The sequence below is a fragment of the Haplochromis burtoni genome, unplaced genomic scaffold (genome assembly GCF_018398535.1).
Source record: "Haplochromis burtoni strain Fernald_Lab_line unplaced genomic scaffold, NCSU_Asbu1 Contig_3, whole genome shotgun sequence".
Lineage (NCBI taxonomy): Eukaryota > Metazoa > Chordata > Actinopteri > Cichliformes > Cichlidae > Haplochromis > Haplochromis burtoni.
The window spans coordinates 4,925,465-4,941,802 of NW_024582364.1; the positions used below are offsets into that span (position 1 = coordinate 4,925,465).

The window sequence follows — 16,338 nt, forward strand, 5'->3', positions numbered from 1 at the left end:
TCTTGATTTTCCCATGTCAAAGAAACAGGCTCTGTGTTTTGCCTTATATGCATCCACAGGTGTGCCACCAATTTACTCACATGGACTCTACTAACCTATCAGAAGCTTCTTCAGCTCAGAATGGAATCGTCTGGAGTTTCTTATTAATTAACAATAAACTTAGTGTACATGTACTCCTAAATTTGATGAAAGTGATAAAAAACAGACAGCTCTGTCTCTCTTTATTCTGACATTTAACTAATTCAAAAGATATTTCAATATTTATCTAAAACAAAAGTTTACTCTAAATTGATGTTGTACAGTAAAAATGTTTTATGTTTTTCCCTAAAGTGTATGTAAATATCTGGTTACAAATGTGAATATCCTGCTGTGTACTGAAATCCCTCTTGTTTTGCATAGAAATATACTGAACAACATACAAAGCATAATATATAAAATAACATTTACCTGAGTTTTTTCTTTGAAAGAACCCTCTAATGTCCATTCTTATATTTCAGTACATAACTGAAACCGATTTAGTCGGGGAGGGTAAGAACTGAAAATATGAAATAAACACACGTAAGCTAAGACTCTCTAAAAAAAATAGCATTTGTTCGGCTTTTCATTTCGCCATTTGTTGATTCACTTGAAGAGCAAGTAACGTAATATTGGTCAAGTGATCAGTTTGATATCAATCTTTCGTGATGCACCGTCATATTTACATTATTTGTACAGTACGAATGATTTGCTTTGGTACCTGGTCAAACTTAAGCTCTCCTTAGTATGGCTGGCTCCGTCTCTCCAACAGCGCACTCACGGGCAGCAGCTGCCCCGCCCCCTCGCTCAGTCGCTTAGTGCCTGAGCTCGGATCATACCAATATCAGGGGGGATTCACGCACAGTCGTAAATTCCCACAGTGTGCACTATGTGCTTCGAATATTGTGTGTACTTTTTGTTTTATACAGTTGTCAGCCAGGCATCTAACTATGAAAAAATTACACTCCAAAAGACCCCGGGCTTCTGACAAAACAACCCGGGCTTAAGCCCAGTAAGCCACCCCCACGCTCCGCCCCTGGACTGTCCAACAATGACACTGAGGCAAAATACTTTTGATTTTGCTCTGTTAACACTTCCAAAATGGTATTTTTACTTTACTCATCTTGGTTTATAGCGGTAAATGCTTCCCGTTGACTAGCATCCATCATTTAAATGCTCACTCACAAATGAAAGCAGTTGAATCTTTATACTCCCTATGAATATTTATGAAAAGACTAAATGGACATAGTTGTTCATCAGGCAGTTCCATTCCTGCAGTTTTGGTTTAATGCTAATATTGTCAAAAGGAAAAAAGGAAATTATTTCATTTTCTGCTATCTGCAGCGTACACCTGTCAGGCATAACATTAGAACATTTCAGTGCAAAAGCAGCCCTGACCCATACAGACATGGACTCCACGGGACCCAAGGAGGTATACTTGTGTATATGTTAGCAACAGATCCTTTAAGTCCTGCAAGTTGCGAGGGCCTCGATGGATCAGATTTGCTTGTCCAGCACATCCCACAGCTGCTTCATTAGCTTGAGCTCTAGGAAATTTGGAGGCCAAGTCTACACCTCAAACTCACTGTTGTTGTGCTCCAAGATTTCCCAGAAGAACATTGCCTCCAACAGCTTGCCTTCTTCCCACAGCGCATCCGGGTGTCTGGCATTCCATCCATCCATCCATTCGCTTCCGCTTATCCTTTTCAGGGTCGCGGGGGGCGCTGGAGCCTATCCCAGCTGTCATAGGGCGAAAGGCGGGGTACACCCTGGACAGGTCGCCAGTCTGTCGCAGGGCTAACACATAGGGACAGACAACCATTCACACTCACATTCACTCGCACATTCACACCTAGTGACAATTTGGATTAATCAATTAACCTATCCCCACAAGAGAATAGAGTCATTGTGAAAATAATGACAGAATAAATGAAACTGAAAGTCATTTAGTTGTAATAAAATTGGGAGATCATGACTTTAACAATAAAGTAGGAGGTAAATAGTTTAATGATACTGGAGGCATATAGCTGAGTTTTACTTTTGTGAGTTTGACTTTCTAGGTGGTTATTTGCTACTTTTACACAACTACCCAAAGGGGGAAAAAAGGGGAAATGAAGGGGCTTAAAGACAGTTTGAACATATACCATATAACTCCAACGTGTGAAGTGGACATGTACCACAAAGGAATCTATAATTTTGGGTAAAGAACTTAATACAGATTTTCACTAAATCATCCACAGACATTCACCAGTTAAAGCAGCTGCTGTTTGTAGCCTTGAGTTGAGGGGGCAGGTGTAACAGGCAGCTCAATTCACAGAGTTGATGTTTCACTCTGCCGGTGCTCTAATTCTCTGTCAACAAAATAACTAATAACTATTTAGAGAACATGCTTTCGGTTGATGAATTGCTATTGCCATCTATAATAAATGTTCCCCATTTTTAAGCCAAAAAAGATTAAACACCTCAAAAAACTGCTTCCTAATCTAGTGGCATGTAAACTTTATCAGTGGAGGGCGGGTGAAGCCTGAAATCACTATGTGGGAGTTGTCTTCTTTCCCACTCCCTTATGTGCTGTCCAAGGTGTGACTGCACAGAAGCCAGAAATTACTCAAAGTCAGAATTTTCCAACTTTAAAATGAATATAAATAGGAAAAAGATTACTTTAAATGTGTAAAATTCTCCTTCTGTGAACCTGTATTTCTTCCTTGGACCTGTATTTAAAGCAAACTCGTGTTTTGTCTCTAAAAACCTCACGATAAAAGGCTTTGCCACAAAACTGTAAATGTTTGCATGAATGGAAAATGTACCTTTGGATGTAGCTATTTAAAGATCCTGTTCTATTACTCACGAAAGTCCAAAGACCAGAAAGTACTGCACAGGGAGGTAGTGAGAGAGGGGCCAGAGGACAGGGAGAGGAGGGAGGGAGGGCGAGGGAGCAGAGGGAGGGATGAGAGCCCAGTCTTTTGGATTTCTCATTAATTCAGTGTGGCCCTCTCTTTCAGTTTTTTAAAGCCCGCCCACTAACCATTATCAACCCAGGCCTTATATATGCAGCCTGTTGCTGTTGTTTGTGAGTACATCTTACAGAGGACCAGCTCAAACCCACAGCTGCCAAAATGAGAGAGTTCAAGAGCAAGGCTTTCTGGAGGGCAGTTCTGGCCGAACTGGTTGGGATGACCCTTTTTATTTTTCTCAGCATCGCCACAGCTATTGGGAACACAAACAACACTCATCCAGACCAGGAGGTGAAGGTGTCACTGGCCTTTGGACTTGCCATTGCCACTCTGGCCCAAAGTTTAGGCCACATCAGTGGAGCCCACCTGAATCCTGCAGTCACCCTCGGGATGCTTGCCAGCTGCCAGATCAGTGTGTTCAAGGCTATCATGTACATTATTGCCCAGATGCTGGGCTCAGCCCTAGCCAGTGGCATTGTGTATGGAACACGGCCTGAAAACAGAACTGTACTGGGGGTCAACGCTGTAAGTATAAACTTTATCTTCAGTTTCAAACATTTCTGCATTAATAGCAAAAATAAAAGCACAGCGATGCGATGATGCAACATTGTGTATTTAAAGTACCTTCACGGTGAAAACTGAAACTTTTACAAGGATGTAAGTGCTGAATTGGCACTGATTATGTGGTTCTTGGGACATTCTGTCAATACTTATTAATGAATAGTGATGACACATTATTATTAAAGTATGCCATGCTGCAACAGCTAAAAGAAATAGGAAATATATATAGTGTCCACCCACTTGTACTTTGGCAATCTGTTTCTGGAATTTGAGGTTTTGAATACCAGAATTCTTCACTTAAATTAATGAGCAGTTATTACTTAATGCTACACCACTCTGTAATTAGCACCCACAGCTCTCTCCTTACTGAAAAACAGCACTGGTAGGACCTGATATCACCCAGCCCCACCCCCCACCCCGAGAAGCCGCACAGCTCCACTTAATGTGAACAATAATAACCATGTTTTCCACGAAAGAAATATGAACAAGCAATGTGGCACTTTGCAGCACTGCCAGATTGCTGTCAGGCTTCCTGGCCAATGCCAGGAGCTACTAAATAGGAAGTGGTTGTGCTAGGAAACAATCTATCTATCTATCTGACAAAGTCTGACAAAGTCTGACAAAGTGTTGTTTTGGATTCCTCCCTTAACTTTCACAGCTCAACGGCGTCACACCCAGCCAAGGCGTAGGCATAGAGCTTTTGGCGACCTTCCAGCTGGTGCTGTGTGTCATTGCGGTCACTGATAAAAGACGGCGTGATGTCACCGGCTCTGCACCCTTGGCCATTGGCCTCTCAGTCTGCCTGGGACACTTGGCAGCTGTAAGTTTCACCTTAACGCCATCGTCAGTCATATGTAACTTGTAAAAAGGGAACCAGGAGCAGATATGGCAGGATTCTGCTCCTGCTGATGATATTCTCTCACGTTGCCTATTTGTTGTTGTTGATTGACTGCAGATCAGCTACACAGGCTGTGGCATCAACCCTGCTCGCTCCTTCGGCCCGGCTTTGATCATGAACAATTTTACAGACCACTGGGTAAGTCAGAGGGGGGGAATCACTTTACGCATACCTCACATTTTTTCTGCATGGATATTATATGTCAAGCTTAAATAATTCAATAATTCATCAGCAGACAGATGCCTCAATTACTTGTGAATCTTCCTGCATGTGTTAATCAGTTACAGCTTTCCTATTGTTTTGCATTTAGAGAGATCGACTAAAGTAAGCCTTTTGACCATGACCGGAATCTGCGTTTCTCGTTGTCTTGTAATGACGCCAGACATTGATCGAAACTCTCCCTTTGTAGGTGTACTGGGTGGGTCCAATGTGTGGCGGTGTGGCAGCAGCTCTTCTGTACGATTTCTTGCTTTCTCCCAAATTCGATGACTTCCCCGACCGCATGAAGGTGCTGGTCAGCGGGCCAGTGGGTGACTATGACGTCAACGGAGGCAACGATGCAACAACTATGGAGATGACCTCAAAGTAGTGCTACGCAAACATGAAATGCTATTGTAAATATCTATACTCCTGTACAAAAGCATTAGAATTTAGTTTAGTATGTTAGTGTTTTTTTCTCCTGTTTTAAGGTAACCAATGAGGATTGTGGTCAACGGGTCAGTTAGTGCTTCCTTCCTATTTTGCTCATGTTTTTGGCCAAGCACCATTTTTTATCCCAAAAAAACTGGTGCTTGGCCAAAAACCGCTGAGACAAGTTAACTCTAAAATTCCCAACAGAGTCGAGTGTTAGTGTTTGTTTTTACAATATCAGTATTCCAGGTTGAGCCATTTTTGTATACATATTTCTATGAATCTTTATCACGTTTTATTTCTGATGGATAATGTATTGTGTGTGCACTTTTGAAACACCTCTCACTTTTTTAAGTAAAAGAAAACACTGGATATTAAAAAAAGATTGTGTTCTTTATTCCAGTGTATGGATTAGATTTTTCTTATGGAGTCCGATGACCACAAATCTATCACACATACAGGACCTCCTATGAAAAAAGATGATATCCTATTACTCTGCAATCCTCCTGCAGACACTGTGAAATCAGAAAGCTCTTCACACACAAGTTCATTTGTGAAAATGGAATATGTAAGCAACACTTCAACTAAAATAACTGTTCTTAAAACTAGATTTTACAGAATGATGAATTAGCTGATATTATTATTTAGTTGTGTAAATTTCTTCACAAATTTTTAAGCAATCTGAATAACCTTGTGGCAAAGAAAGGTTTAGTTTAGCATCCTGGCTTTATTTAAAAACAAATGAGAGTAAAGTTGTCTGCAATTCACAGATCATGAAGGGTAAAATGTGAATAAAAAGGTCAAAAAACATCAACAAAAAGAGGGGAAAAAACATCTGAGTGAGAACCCAAAGCTTTAATCTCATGTGGTGGTATTACATTTAAATTAAATCTAAAGTTTCCAGAAATCTGAAAAATGCAAAACAACAAAAAGAGAGAGAGAGAAAACTGACCTCCTGTGTTTCATCTCTTTTACAACCCCCTCCCAAAAGTTAAGTACAAGGTGAACTGCTAAAAATTATATAATGACTTAAAGTTAGGTACAGCCTCTGAATTCCTCTCTCCTGGTTGGATGCCTGGTGCTGCAAACTAACTGAGACCACGGGTCTTCCATCCGATGTGGACTTTGGCTAAAGTGGCTGATTTGCGAGCTAGGTGCACAGGAAGTCTTGTTCCAGGTCACAGCTTGGAATCAAGAAAGAAAGAAAGATAGAATAGGACACTTTCTTTTCCTGTAATTTTACATGTTTACTTATTCATGCTAACACATTTCTTTCATTTACTACAGCAATATTTTTTATCATTTAGAAAAACTGAGATGTAAAGTGGAAATTGCACTTCTTTTTCTTTAAGATCAAAGCGGGCTGCATGTGGCCATGAAATGAGTTTGATATCCCTGCGTTTTAATGAAAGTCATGTGAAAGAACTGAATGTGATTTAGTGAAATACAGAGTTTGTGATATTAAGTATTTGAAAGTTAGACTCTGATGAAGCTATGTTGCAGGGCAAAGTCCAACAATGGTAGGAAGCAGGAAGTGAGTGTAGATGCTGGTGGTGGCAGAGATGAAGAAGTTGGACAGTTGAGGAAGAGACGAGGAGGAAGTGGGTTGCACAAAATGTGGGTCTGCAAAGCAGACAGGAAAGAGGCTGATTAGCTCGCAGAAGGTGGGCAAGAAAAGGATTGGGCCACAGTGATGACTACAAAAAATGTTTGGTGAGAAACAAAAGTGATGTAAAGAATAGGCTAGCAGCCCAAACACCCAAGCATGCAGACAGTGACATATGAATACAGATTTTCCACCCCTGTTTTCTTGGGTTTTGCGCTGCCCAGCTGTTGTTGATTACAAATGGAGGGGTTGTGCTTTTAGCAGGTGAAGCACTGGCAGGTTGCTGTTGCATGTGACAGTTTTGATCCAGCAATCAAGGCTCCTTTTTACTGGCTGCAGCATATTGTTGAGCTTTAGCACAGGGGGCTGGGATTCAGCTTCTGCTGTGTTCTCCCCAAAGCAACAAAGTGGTCTCTGCAGTACAAATTTGGGAGTTGCTGCACAGGGTTTAACTTATCAAAGTGTGTTTTGTCCCTGAGCATTTCTCAACCTAAACCTGCAATATGGGACAATCACTGACTTTGACAAAAAAAAAAAAAAACATTCAGTACAGTGAAGATGTATGTATTGATTGCCCTGCCCTTCATCAACCGAAATGATGGTGGTAGTTTTGTTAACCAGTGGATCTATAGTAACTCATTCATTGCATGACATGCTATATAATATGTAGGGATTCGTATACAGGTCACTGCTAAGAGGGTAAGACTTCTGAACCACTCACTAGACAAGAGAAAATCAATCTCTTAAAGTCCATTCCTGAAAATACAATTTTAAAAACAACCCAGAAACTAAAGCAAAATCCCTTCATCCAACTGCTTTGTGCATAAAGTCTATGTGCATCTTACTTCAGTCAGATATATCGACGTACAAGGAATTTAAAATGTATAACCAGCATGAATCAGATCTATATTTGATAGCCAGATAAAAGGGTTTGGAGTTGTACTGTTGATTAATCTTTCTTTGTTCTGTGCTTCACTGCCGTCTCCTACAATAACAGATAACATCATTGTGGCTGGTGAGGGTGGTGATGGAAAATATGTAATATGTAGATAAGACTATTTGCGATTAGGATCCCTATTTAGAGAAAACCACTCAGGCTCAGCGAGAGTCTTTTATGCACAGACGCTTCAATCTCATCGTCTGGACCTGCAGATGAATTAATCCCCCCCCCCCCGTGTTGTAAATAATTTGTTGTAATTTGTTGTATATAGATGTAAATAGTTGTTGATACTTTTTCTTACTCGGTAGCTGTAGGGGTGAGAAGCCATTTTTCTTTGTGAACCTTTTCTCCTGTTTTTGGTTAGGGAGGCAGGTAAGACACCTGTAATTTTCATTTGGGGTTTTCTGTGAAGGTAAGCCAGCTGCATTTCATTTCTAGAGTTTTTGTTTGTTTTGGCCATGCTCACCCTGATGCCTGCTACCTTTTGGGACTCAATAAACTGACTGGCTGTTGTGAAATCCGTGGTAGCTGTTTTTTGTTGGTTCGTCCTCCTTAAGAGCAGGGAGTGGGGGGGCATTTTTCCTTATTTTTATTTTCCTTATGTCGCACGCCGGTTCCCTGGGCTGGGGTGTAACATAAATGAAACATATATAATGACAATTTAATCTTTTTTTTAACTTACTGTTTGATGTAGTTGCACTTCTTCTCTGTTCACCTTACTTTTATTTTGTTCTTTCACCCGTTTCAAGCAGCTGCGAGGAAAACCCTTTGAAGTTGTCAGTGCTGTTTTACTCTGCCTAACAGACCAGCATACATATTGATTATATACTTGACTTGCTTCCATTTCTGCTTGATTAAATCATCTCTGTCCATCCTATAATCTCTCGGTTAGTAGGCTGAGGCCTCCCTCTCATTACAAGCACCATAATAAATCCTCTCTGGGGTTCATTAGAGCATCCACATCTTCATATGTGTTCATGTATATGATATATGGTATATGGAAGACAACATTTGTGGAAGAAATGTTTGTGTCTTATTTACATCTGAGTGCCAGGGGGAGTGAGGGGAGGATGCTCACATGATTGGCTTTGGTGGGCTCTCCATAGCCAGAAACAACACCGGTCATCTGAAAGGCAGATTTCTCTCTGACCAATCTACTGGCCTAAAACAAATTATATTCACTTTGTTGGATAAACCTGTTCAACTACTTGTTAATGCAAATGTTTAGCCGAAAAATCACAAGGCAACACTTCACTGCAGTTAGGTGTGGGGAAGAAAGGTGATTTATGTGACTTTAAACAGGGTGTAGTTGTTTGTGCCAGGTGGACCGGTCTCAGTATTTCACAAACTGTTGTAAACAAGGATTTACAGAGGATGTCCCCAAAAAGAGACAATAGGCAGTTCACTGCAAGGAAATGTCTTGTTGATGTCAGAAGTCAGAAGCTAATAGCCAGAGCATTTCCAAATAAACAACATGTCAGGAGGAATGCTGACCCACATCCACCCATCTACATTAAAGGGATGGCTGTGGAGCGTGTGAGCAGCTTCAAGTTCCTGGGTGTCGACATCTCCGAGGATCTCATCTGGACAACCAACTGCTCCAAGCTGGTCAAGAAGGCTCACCAGCGCCTCTTCTTGAGGACTCTGAGGAAGAACCACCTGTCCTGAGACATTCTGGTGAACTTCTATCGCTGCACCATCGAGAGCATCCTGACCAACTGTATAACAGTCTGGTACGGGAACTGCTCTGCCTCGGACCGGAAGGCGTTGCAGAGGGTCGTGAAAACTGCCCACCGCATTCCTGGAGCACCACTTCCTGCCATAAACGACATCTACAGGAAGCGGTGTCTGAAAAGGCCTGGGAAAATCATCAAAGACCCCAGTCACCCATCACATGGACTCTTCATCCTCCTGCCCTCTGGGAGGCGCTACAGGAGCCTCCGGACTAAGACCACCAGGTACTGGAACAGCTTCTTCCCCACAGCTGTCAGACTCCTGAACCCTGCCTCCTGACATCTGACCCACGTTAAACTCATGGACTGAACATACAAACAACCACCTATAACTGAACACACACACAATGGTCAAAAACAAACAAATGGACAACTGTATCCTCCTACACACAATAATAACATGGACTGAACCACCACTCACAACCACTAGCACTTTATATAGCCTCTGTAAAAATATCCACATATTTCACTTAACTGCACTACTGTAAATGCTGTATAGACAATCATTCTGTACAATACGATAATTATAATTCTACAACTGTTTACAACTGTTTATAACTTACATAGTTCATATTTCATTTCTGTATAGTTTTCATATTTATATCCTGTTCATAGCTTGTACATACTTATAGTTATAACATATTCACACCATACCTTCATACCGTGTACATTATAACATACCCATAATAGACCCATATTTTGTACCCTCATACCTATAACAGACCCATTTGTAGTTAAAGCACTTCTGGATGGATGCAAACTGCATTTCGTTGCCTTGTACTTGTGACATGTGCAATGACAATAAAGTTGAATTCTATTTTATTCTATTCTAATTCTAAACCTTGAATCAGATGGGCTACAGCACCAGAAGACCACACTACCATTTCTGTCAGCTAAGAACAGGAAACTGAGGCTACTATTTGGATGGACCCACCAAAATTAGACAGCAGAATGTTAGAAAAACGTTTCCTGGACTGATAATTCTTGATTTCTGCTGTGATATTTGGGCGGTAGGTACAAAATTTGTTGTAAACAAAATGGAAGCATGGATCCATCCTGCTTTATATTGATCCAAGATGGATGATCACAGCGTACACATCTTCTAATGGCTCCTCCCAGCAAGATATTGTGTCATGCCACAAAGCTCAAATCATCTCAAACTGGTTTCCTGAACATGACAGAGAGTTCACAGTGCACAGATGGCCTCCACAGTCACCAGATCTCAATCCAATTAATGGATTTTCAACTGACAAATCTGCAGCAACTACTTGATGCTAGCAAGTCAACATGGACCAAAATCTCTGAGGAATGTTTCCAGCACTTTTTTGAATCTATGCCACGATGAATTAACGTAGGTCTGAAGACAAAAGGGGGCCCGACCCAGTACTAGCAATTTGTACCTAAAAAAGTGTCCAGTGCTACAGCTGTTTCAGAAACATTTCATGCCATTTGGCTGTAAGAACTGTCAATTAATTTACAACTATTTTTGCATGATTTAAACTTGCAACTTTCACAAGAAAAAGTATTATGTGTATGCAGAAAGTGCACAGAGATACATTTTTAGGCTCTGATCTTGTTAGTCGTCACTCCACAAAAGGAAACCTCCACTGCCTGTGGAGGATGTTGGGCTTACAGCACACTACAGAATCAAGGAGTACCTTTAAAGATACACGTGTGCCAAAAGATAAAGTGCTGATCTTTAAGGAAATAAAATATGGTCTGCAAGTACAGAGCTTAAAGAACAAGAAATGATAACCTCCTGTACCAAGATTTGCATTTACTTCAGTTCATTACATCTTAAAATGCTATCACGTGTTATTAGGGCTGTTCGATATAACAATATATATCGGATGACGATATGAAAACGTCTATCGTTTCATTTTATGCTATCGTTTGTTTCGTGGTGTCGCAAAATAAACTGTTTACGGCAATATTTTTTCATTATTTTGATGGTCACTGTAGTGGCTATATTAATTTCCTAAAGTTCTCTCTTTCTCTTATATTTAATATAACCACACTACAGACAGACAAGCGTTTGTTTTTATGCATTGTTGTTAGCAACAACGACGGTAAAAACACCGTGTGTCCGCTTGTTCCACATAAACCTTTCACAATAAAGCTCAAGATCCTGTTGAGACTTTTCAAAATAAACGGAATCACGTGAAAGATGCAGAGTGTTTACGAATGTTTACGCGACGCCCAGCTGGAAACACTTCACGCAAGTCGAGCTGCCCCAGATTCACAGAATTTACAAAAAATTTTACATTTTTGTGATTTATATCGTTATCGGACGATAGATGTCTTAATGTCGGGATATGAGATTTTGGACATATTGCACAGCCCTATATTAAATGCCATGTCATCCCAGTCATTCTAGCATCTTTCCTGGGTGAACATTCTTTATAGTCAAAACACATGTTAATGCTATCTCAGGCAGATTTTTTTTTTTTTAAGAAAAGAAAAAAGAAAACTTGATTTTTAATGAAGTCAACATTAAAAACAGAAGAATCAATCAGAGTGATGTGCAAGTAAAAAAAAAACAACATTTTTTTGATGAAGAAAAATGCTGCCCAAGTAAAATGTGATTCTATGGAGGGCTTCTCATCCTTCTTTCAAAGATGAAGACAAGAAGCAGTGTGACCCTTTAACCTGCCAGCTCTTTCACACAGAAAAGCTGAACAAGGGGCTGGTTTCCTTGTCGTGAATTCAAAAGCTCCCATTTCCTTCACAGTGGCAAATGACAGATGTTAACTTCAAAGCACCGTGCCCCTGCTCAGAATAAAACAAGTAGACTGAAAGATGGGGAAACCATTTAGCATGGCAGTAGCACCTACACACTCCAGCCTATTTATTCTCTCCTTAGCGCTCCATCATCTTTTCTTGTATTTCTTTTAAAATTATCAGTCACTAGACATTTGAAAGAGTTTGTTTTGAATTTTTAATTATATTATTGTATTAATGCAGTAATGTATTTAAATGAAAATTTTAAAATGACTCAAACCTGGATAAAATTATAATCTCCAAGCTGCCCCTTACTGCATGTGATATTTTTGTACTAATTGATACATTTTGCTTATTTAAACACTTTCTTTGTATTTCCATCAGATCCATTCAATTCCATTCAAAGTCCTGTCTTTTGAGCTGCTGTTGTGGTTTGCCGTCTTAAATGAGAAACGTAGCATCTCCTTCAGTAACACTAGAAAAGCAATGAGCAGAGCAGGAGACCTGGAGGTCACGCTCACTGGGTGAAGCCCACATCTCTCAGCTGCTTCTAATTAGGCCTGATTTGTTAAAGGCACACACCTGATAAATGCCTGTGAATGTCACTCACAATTTCAGGTGGCTCACTGGTGGAGCAAAATTTGAGTTGCCAGATTCTGTAGCACGCAGGTGCTCCTTTGAAAGCTGTCTGTTATCACTGGACGTTATCTGAGTAGCCATGTCAGAGATTAAGTCGTGGTCGTTTTGGAGGGCAGTTCTGGCGGAGTTCTTGGGAATGATCATCTTTATTTTCATGGGCCTCTCTGCTGCAGTAGGAGATCCAAATGATTTGAACCTTGACCGTGAGATCAAAGTGGCATTTGCCTTCGGCCTGGCCATCGCCACGCTAGCCGAGTGCATAGGTCACATTAGCGGTGCACAGCTGAATCCTGCCGTCACCCTGGGCCTGGTGACCAGCTGTCGTATAAGTATTCTCAGAGCCCTCTTCTACATGTTGGCTCAGATGTTGGGAGCAGTGGTTGGCAGTGCCATTGTGTATGGTATCAGGGCAGAACATATTGATTCACTTGGAGTTAATGAGGTAAGGTGGAGTCCATGATTTTCCTAAATAATATTAGCCTTAAATGATATTTGCTACTTGGACTAAGTGGCATTCAAAGAATTGCCTTCAGCCTTGCTCGAGTGACAATTTTAACTCTTCAGGCCTGTTTGTAGTCTTAATGTCACATTTTAACTGTTTGTAGCAGTCATGTGAAATGATGAGCATCATGCTTAAAATAATGGAAGCACTGTAGGGTATAAAAATCCTCTAATCCCATTGGTATTATCATTTCTAGCTAAATGGTATCAGCCCAGCTCAAGGTTTTGGCATGGAGTTCATGCTCACTCTGCAGCTGGTTCTGTGCTTGGTGGCATTCCATGACAAAAGACGTGACATTGGCGGATTTGCACCTCTGGCATATGGCTTCTCTGTAACGCTTGGACATCTTGCTGGGGTGAGTACATGAAAACATTCATTTATTTCCCATGTCATTAATTTGGCAGATGGTTTCTCCATCTTGCAGAAGCCAACACAATAGATTGGCTCAGAGTGAATTGGCTGTACATCAGCCTTTCATGTAATCAGCTGATGTACAGCCAGGCAAGCAAGTGGTGTTTTCCTCTATGGGTTGCAGATCTCCTACACGGGATGTGGGATCAATCCAGCTCGATCCTTTGGACCTGCAGTTATACAGAAGGCTTTCAATGATCACTGGGTATGTATTGGTGACGCACGAGCTGAAAATGTGACCTTTTTCTAAGTCACTGGGCTTACAAGTCATTCAGATTGTAACTGATGTGGGTTCTTTGGTTTTTCAGGTGTACTGGGCTGGACCGATGAGTGCTGGAGTGGTGGCAGCGCTTCTGTATAATTATGTGCTGGCACCCAGTGACGAGAGCTTCAAAGAAAAAACTAAAATCTTGCTCTGCTGGGCCCCGGAACAGGAACAGGAATGTGAAACAGAGCCCCTGCTGGAGGATGTTGTAGAATAATCAAAGGAGCCAGTCTGAAAACAAATCCTGCTATATCAAATAAAAAGAGAAAAGCTACACTTGTCTTTCTGGTGTTACATGAAATCTTGCACAGCACAAAATCTTCCTGTTTTGTCATTTTCCCCTCCCCTCTCCACAAACTATAAATAGTGACGCATATACATGTTTTAACAGATTCTTAAGGGGTAAAGATGACAGAAGTAAAGAGTTGGGCATTTTGGAGGGCTGTGGCTGCAGAGTTTGTTGGTATGTTACTGTTCATACTTATTGGCCTATCCTCTATTGTTGGAATAGGTCTGGGCAATGATAAAAATCAGATGATTGCTCAGGAAATAAAGGTCTCGTTGGCCTTTGCACTAGCCATTGCCACACTGGCTCAGAGTTTGGGGCACATCAGTGGAGCACACTTGAACCCTGCGGTCACCCTGGGCCTCCTGGTCAACTGCCAGATCAGTGCACTCAGATGTGCGTTCTACATCCTCGCTCAAATGCTTGGGGCAATTGCAGCCAGCGCTGTTGTGAATGGATATAAGCCTGGAGAGTCTCTTGGTGTTAATGCGGTAAGAGGTTGCACTTGTCGTTTTGGTTTTCACACAACATAAACCAGCACATTCAGTCTAATCAAGCCTAACTCTAGTTGGACTAATGGACAGTAATTGTCTTTTGCAGCTAAATGTTAGTGTAGGAGCAGGTTTTGCCATCGAATTCTTTGCCACCCTTCAGCTGGTTCTGTGTATCATAGCAGTGACTGACAAGCGAAGGACTGATGTTACAGGCTCTGCACCCTTGGCTATTGGGCTGTCGGTGGGACTTGGGCATTTAACAGCTGTAAGTGAATCGCAATCAAAATCTGTGATTTTTTTTTTTACATGAGAAGCAGTCAGCTGATTGCAATCCATCCTCCTGAAATCTGTCATCTTAGAAGGATCAGGCACACGTGCATTCATTTTATATAAAACTGCTCAGAGCAGAGCATTAAAGGGTATTATTTATTATCAAGTTGAGGGTGAATAAATCGCTAAATAGCAACTGTTTGTCAAAGCATGCCTGAACCTTTTTGCACTATTTAAGCATCTTGATCATTTTTAAAGCAGCTTTGTTGTTGTAAATCAAATATCCTGTACAGTTAGCGTTGGTGGGTGTCACAGTTTCTCTCAATTTACGATTCAATATTTTCCCTACACTATGTTACCCAATTCTGCAGAGTATTTCTATGTGCGTCAGGGTGGTGTGGCAGGGGTTCAGCAAATCACAGTTTCAAAGGCGGCTACACAAGTGTCACATTGAGTCGAACACAAGTCAGCAACATATGTCGACTTTAATAAAAGTCTGCCAATAACCGTTTTAAATAGTGTTTGCCTGGAAACGTAACAGATGCAGATAAACAAGTCAGCGCCTTGGTTGTTGGTGCAAAAAGTAGTTCAATGAAGCTTCTTGGGCTGTTAACAGCTTTCAATATCTTTGTGATTTAATACACAGTTTAAAAAAAAAAAAGTTTATTGTGGTAAATCCGGCACATCTAAAACTCATTTTCTGTAGAGCTACTGCATTTCTTATGCATTTTATAAAAAGATATATGCGAGATTAGCCCCCTACCATCGTCTTTGTGTATGGATAAGATATTCCCATTCTAAATTATAACAAAAATTATTCCATCACATGAGTGTATTTACTTATAAATGATATGCTTTGTTTTTACATTTACAGATAAGTTTCACTGGATGTGGCATCAACCCTGCTCGTTCCTTTGGGCCGGCTTTGATACTGGGCAAAATGAAAAACCACTGGGTAGCCGTTTATCAAAACGCCTTTTATCCAAAAAAAAGAGCAATTTTCCTTATCCATTTCATTTTGTCAAAGATAAAACTCATTTCTGCTTTCGTTCCAGGTGTACTGGCTGGCACCGATGTGTGGTGGCATAGCGGCATCTCTTATCTATGATTTCCTTCTGTATCCACAAACACGCAACTTTAGTAGTCGCATTGGCATCCTGGTTCACGGTCCACAAGAAGAATATGTGGAGATAAATGGAGAGGAAAACAACAGTCCGGGGCCAAGTCACTGGCCAAAACAGTGAACAATGTGAAATTTTAGCTTTTCTATCTGTCAGCATTTTATTATTTTTTTTACTATACTTTAAAAAGGCCATCAGTTTTATTCTTATTTTGCAGTGTGTGTCTTCACAATCGCCTGTTCTATGTGTTGTTTGAACAATGACTCCTTTAATAAAGATGCTTTTTAGTCAA

General features: G+C 40.8%; 3 protein-coding genes across 3 annotated transcripts; all 3 read left to right on the forward strand.

Moving 5' to 3' along the window:
• Positions 1-3,068: 3,068 nt before the first annotated feature.
• LOC102310684 (aquaporin FA-CHIP) lies at positions 3,069-5,441 on the forward strand. The gene is made up of 4 exons (XM_005912557.3): positions 3,069-3,494; positions 4,189-4,350; positions 4,486-4,566; positions 4,838-5,441. The coding sequence occupies exons 1-4, from the start codon at positions 3,132-3,134 to the stop codon at positions 5,015-5,017; spliced, it is 786 nt and encodes a 261-aa protein (XP_005912619.1). The 5' UTR covers positions 3,069-3,131; the 3' UTR covers positions 5,018-5,441.
• A 7,212-nt stretch (positions 5,442-12,653) lies between these two features.
• LOC102310072 (aquaporin-1) lies at positions 12,654-14,149 on the forward strand. The gene is made up of 4 exons (XM_005912555.2): positions 12,654-13,139; positions 13,396-13,554; positions 13,735-13,815; positions 13,919-14,149. Exons 1-4 carry the CDS (start codon positions 12,777-12,779, stop codon positions 14,090-14,092), a joined length of 777 nt encoding a protein of 258 aa, XP_005912617.1. The 5' UTR covers positions 12,654-12,776; the 3' UTR covers positions 14,093-14,149.
• A 122-nt stretch (positions 14,150-14,271) lies between these two features.
• LOC102310381 (aquaporin-1) lies at positions 14,272-16,338 on the forward strand. Its single transcript, XM_005912556.3, has 4 exons — positions 14,272-14,652; positions 14,762-14,920; positions 15,800-15,880; positions 15,981-16,338. Exons 1-4 carry the CDS (start codon positions 14,284-14,286, stop codon positions 16,167-16,169), a joined length of 798 nt encoding a protein of 265 aa, XP_005912618.1. The 5' UTR covers positions 14,272-14,283; the 3' UTR covers positions 16,170-16,338.

What these genes read in the sequence shown, in the direction of transcription:
- LOC102310684 (XM_005912557.3), top strand. Translation starts at nt 3,132, where the DNA reads ATGAGAGAGTTCAAGAGCAAGGCTTTCTGGAGGGCAGTTCTGGCCGAA. An exon ending in CTGTACTGGGGGTCAACGCT is followed by an intron (nt 3,495 to 4,188) that starts GTAAGTATAAAC and finishes TAACTTTCACAG; the next exon opens with CTCAACGGCGTCACACCCAG. An exon ending in ACAATTTTACAGACCACTGG is followed by an intron (nt 4,567 to 4,837) that starts GTAAGTCAGAGG and finishes CTCCCTTTGTAG; the next exon opens with GTGTACTGGGTGGGTCCAAT.
- LOC102310072 (XM_005912555.2), top strand. Translation starts at nt 12,777, where the DNA reads ATGTCAGAGATTAAGTCGTGGTCGTTTTGGAGGGCAGTTCTGGCGGAG. An exon ending in CGCTTGGACATCTTGCTGGG is followed by an intron (nt 13,555 to 13,734) that starts GTGAGTACATGA and finishes TATGGGTTGCAG; the next exon opens with ATCTCCTACACGGGATGTGG. An exon ending in AGGCTTTCAATGATCACTGG is followed by an intron (nt 13,816 to 13,918) that starts GTATGTATTGGT and finishes TTGGTTTTTCAG; the next exon opens with GTGTACTGGGCTGGACCGAT.
- LOC102310381 (XM_005912556.3), top strand. Translation starts at nt 14,284, where the DNA reads ATGACAGAAGTAAAGAGTTGGGCATTTTGGAGGGCTGTGGCTGCAGAG. An exon ending in AGTCTCTTGGTGTTAATGCG is followed by an intron (nt 14,653 to 14,761) that starts GTAAGAGGTTGC and finishes TGTCTTTTGCAG; the next exon opens with CTAAATGTTAGTGTAGGAGC. An exon ending in GCAAAATGAAAAACCACTGG is followed by an intron (nt 15,881 to 15,980) that starts GTAGCCGTTTAT and finishes CTTTCGTTCCAG; the next exon opens with GTGTACTGGCTGGCACCGAT.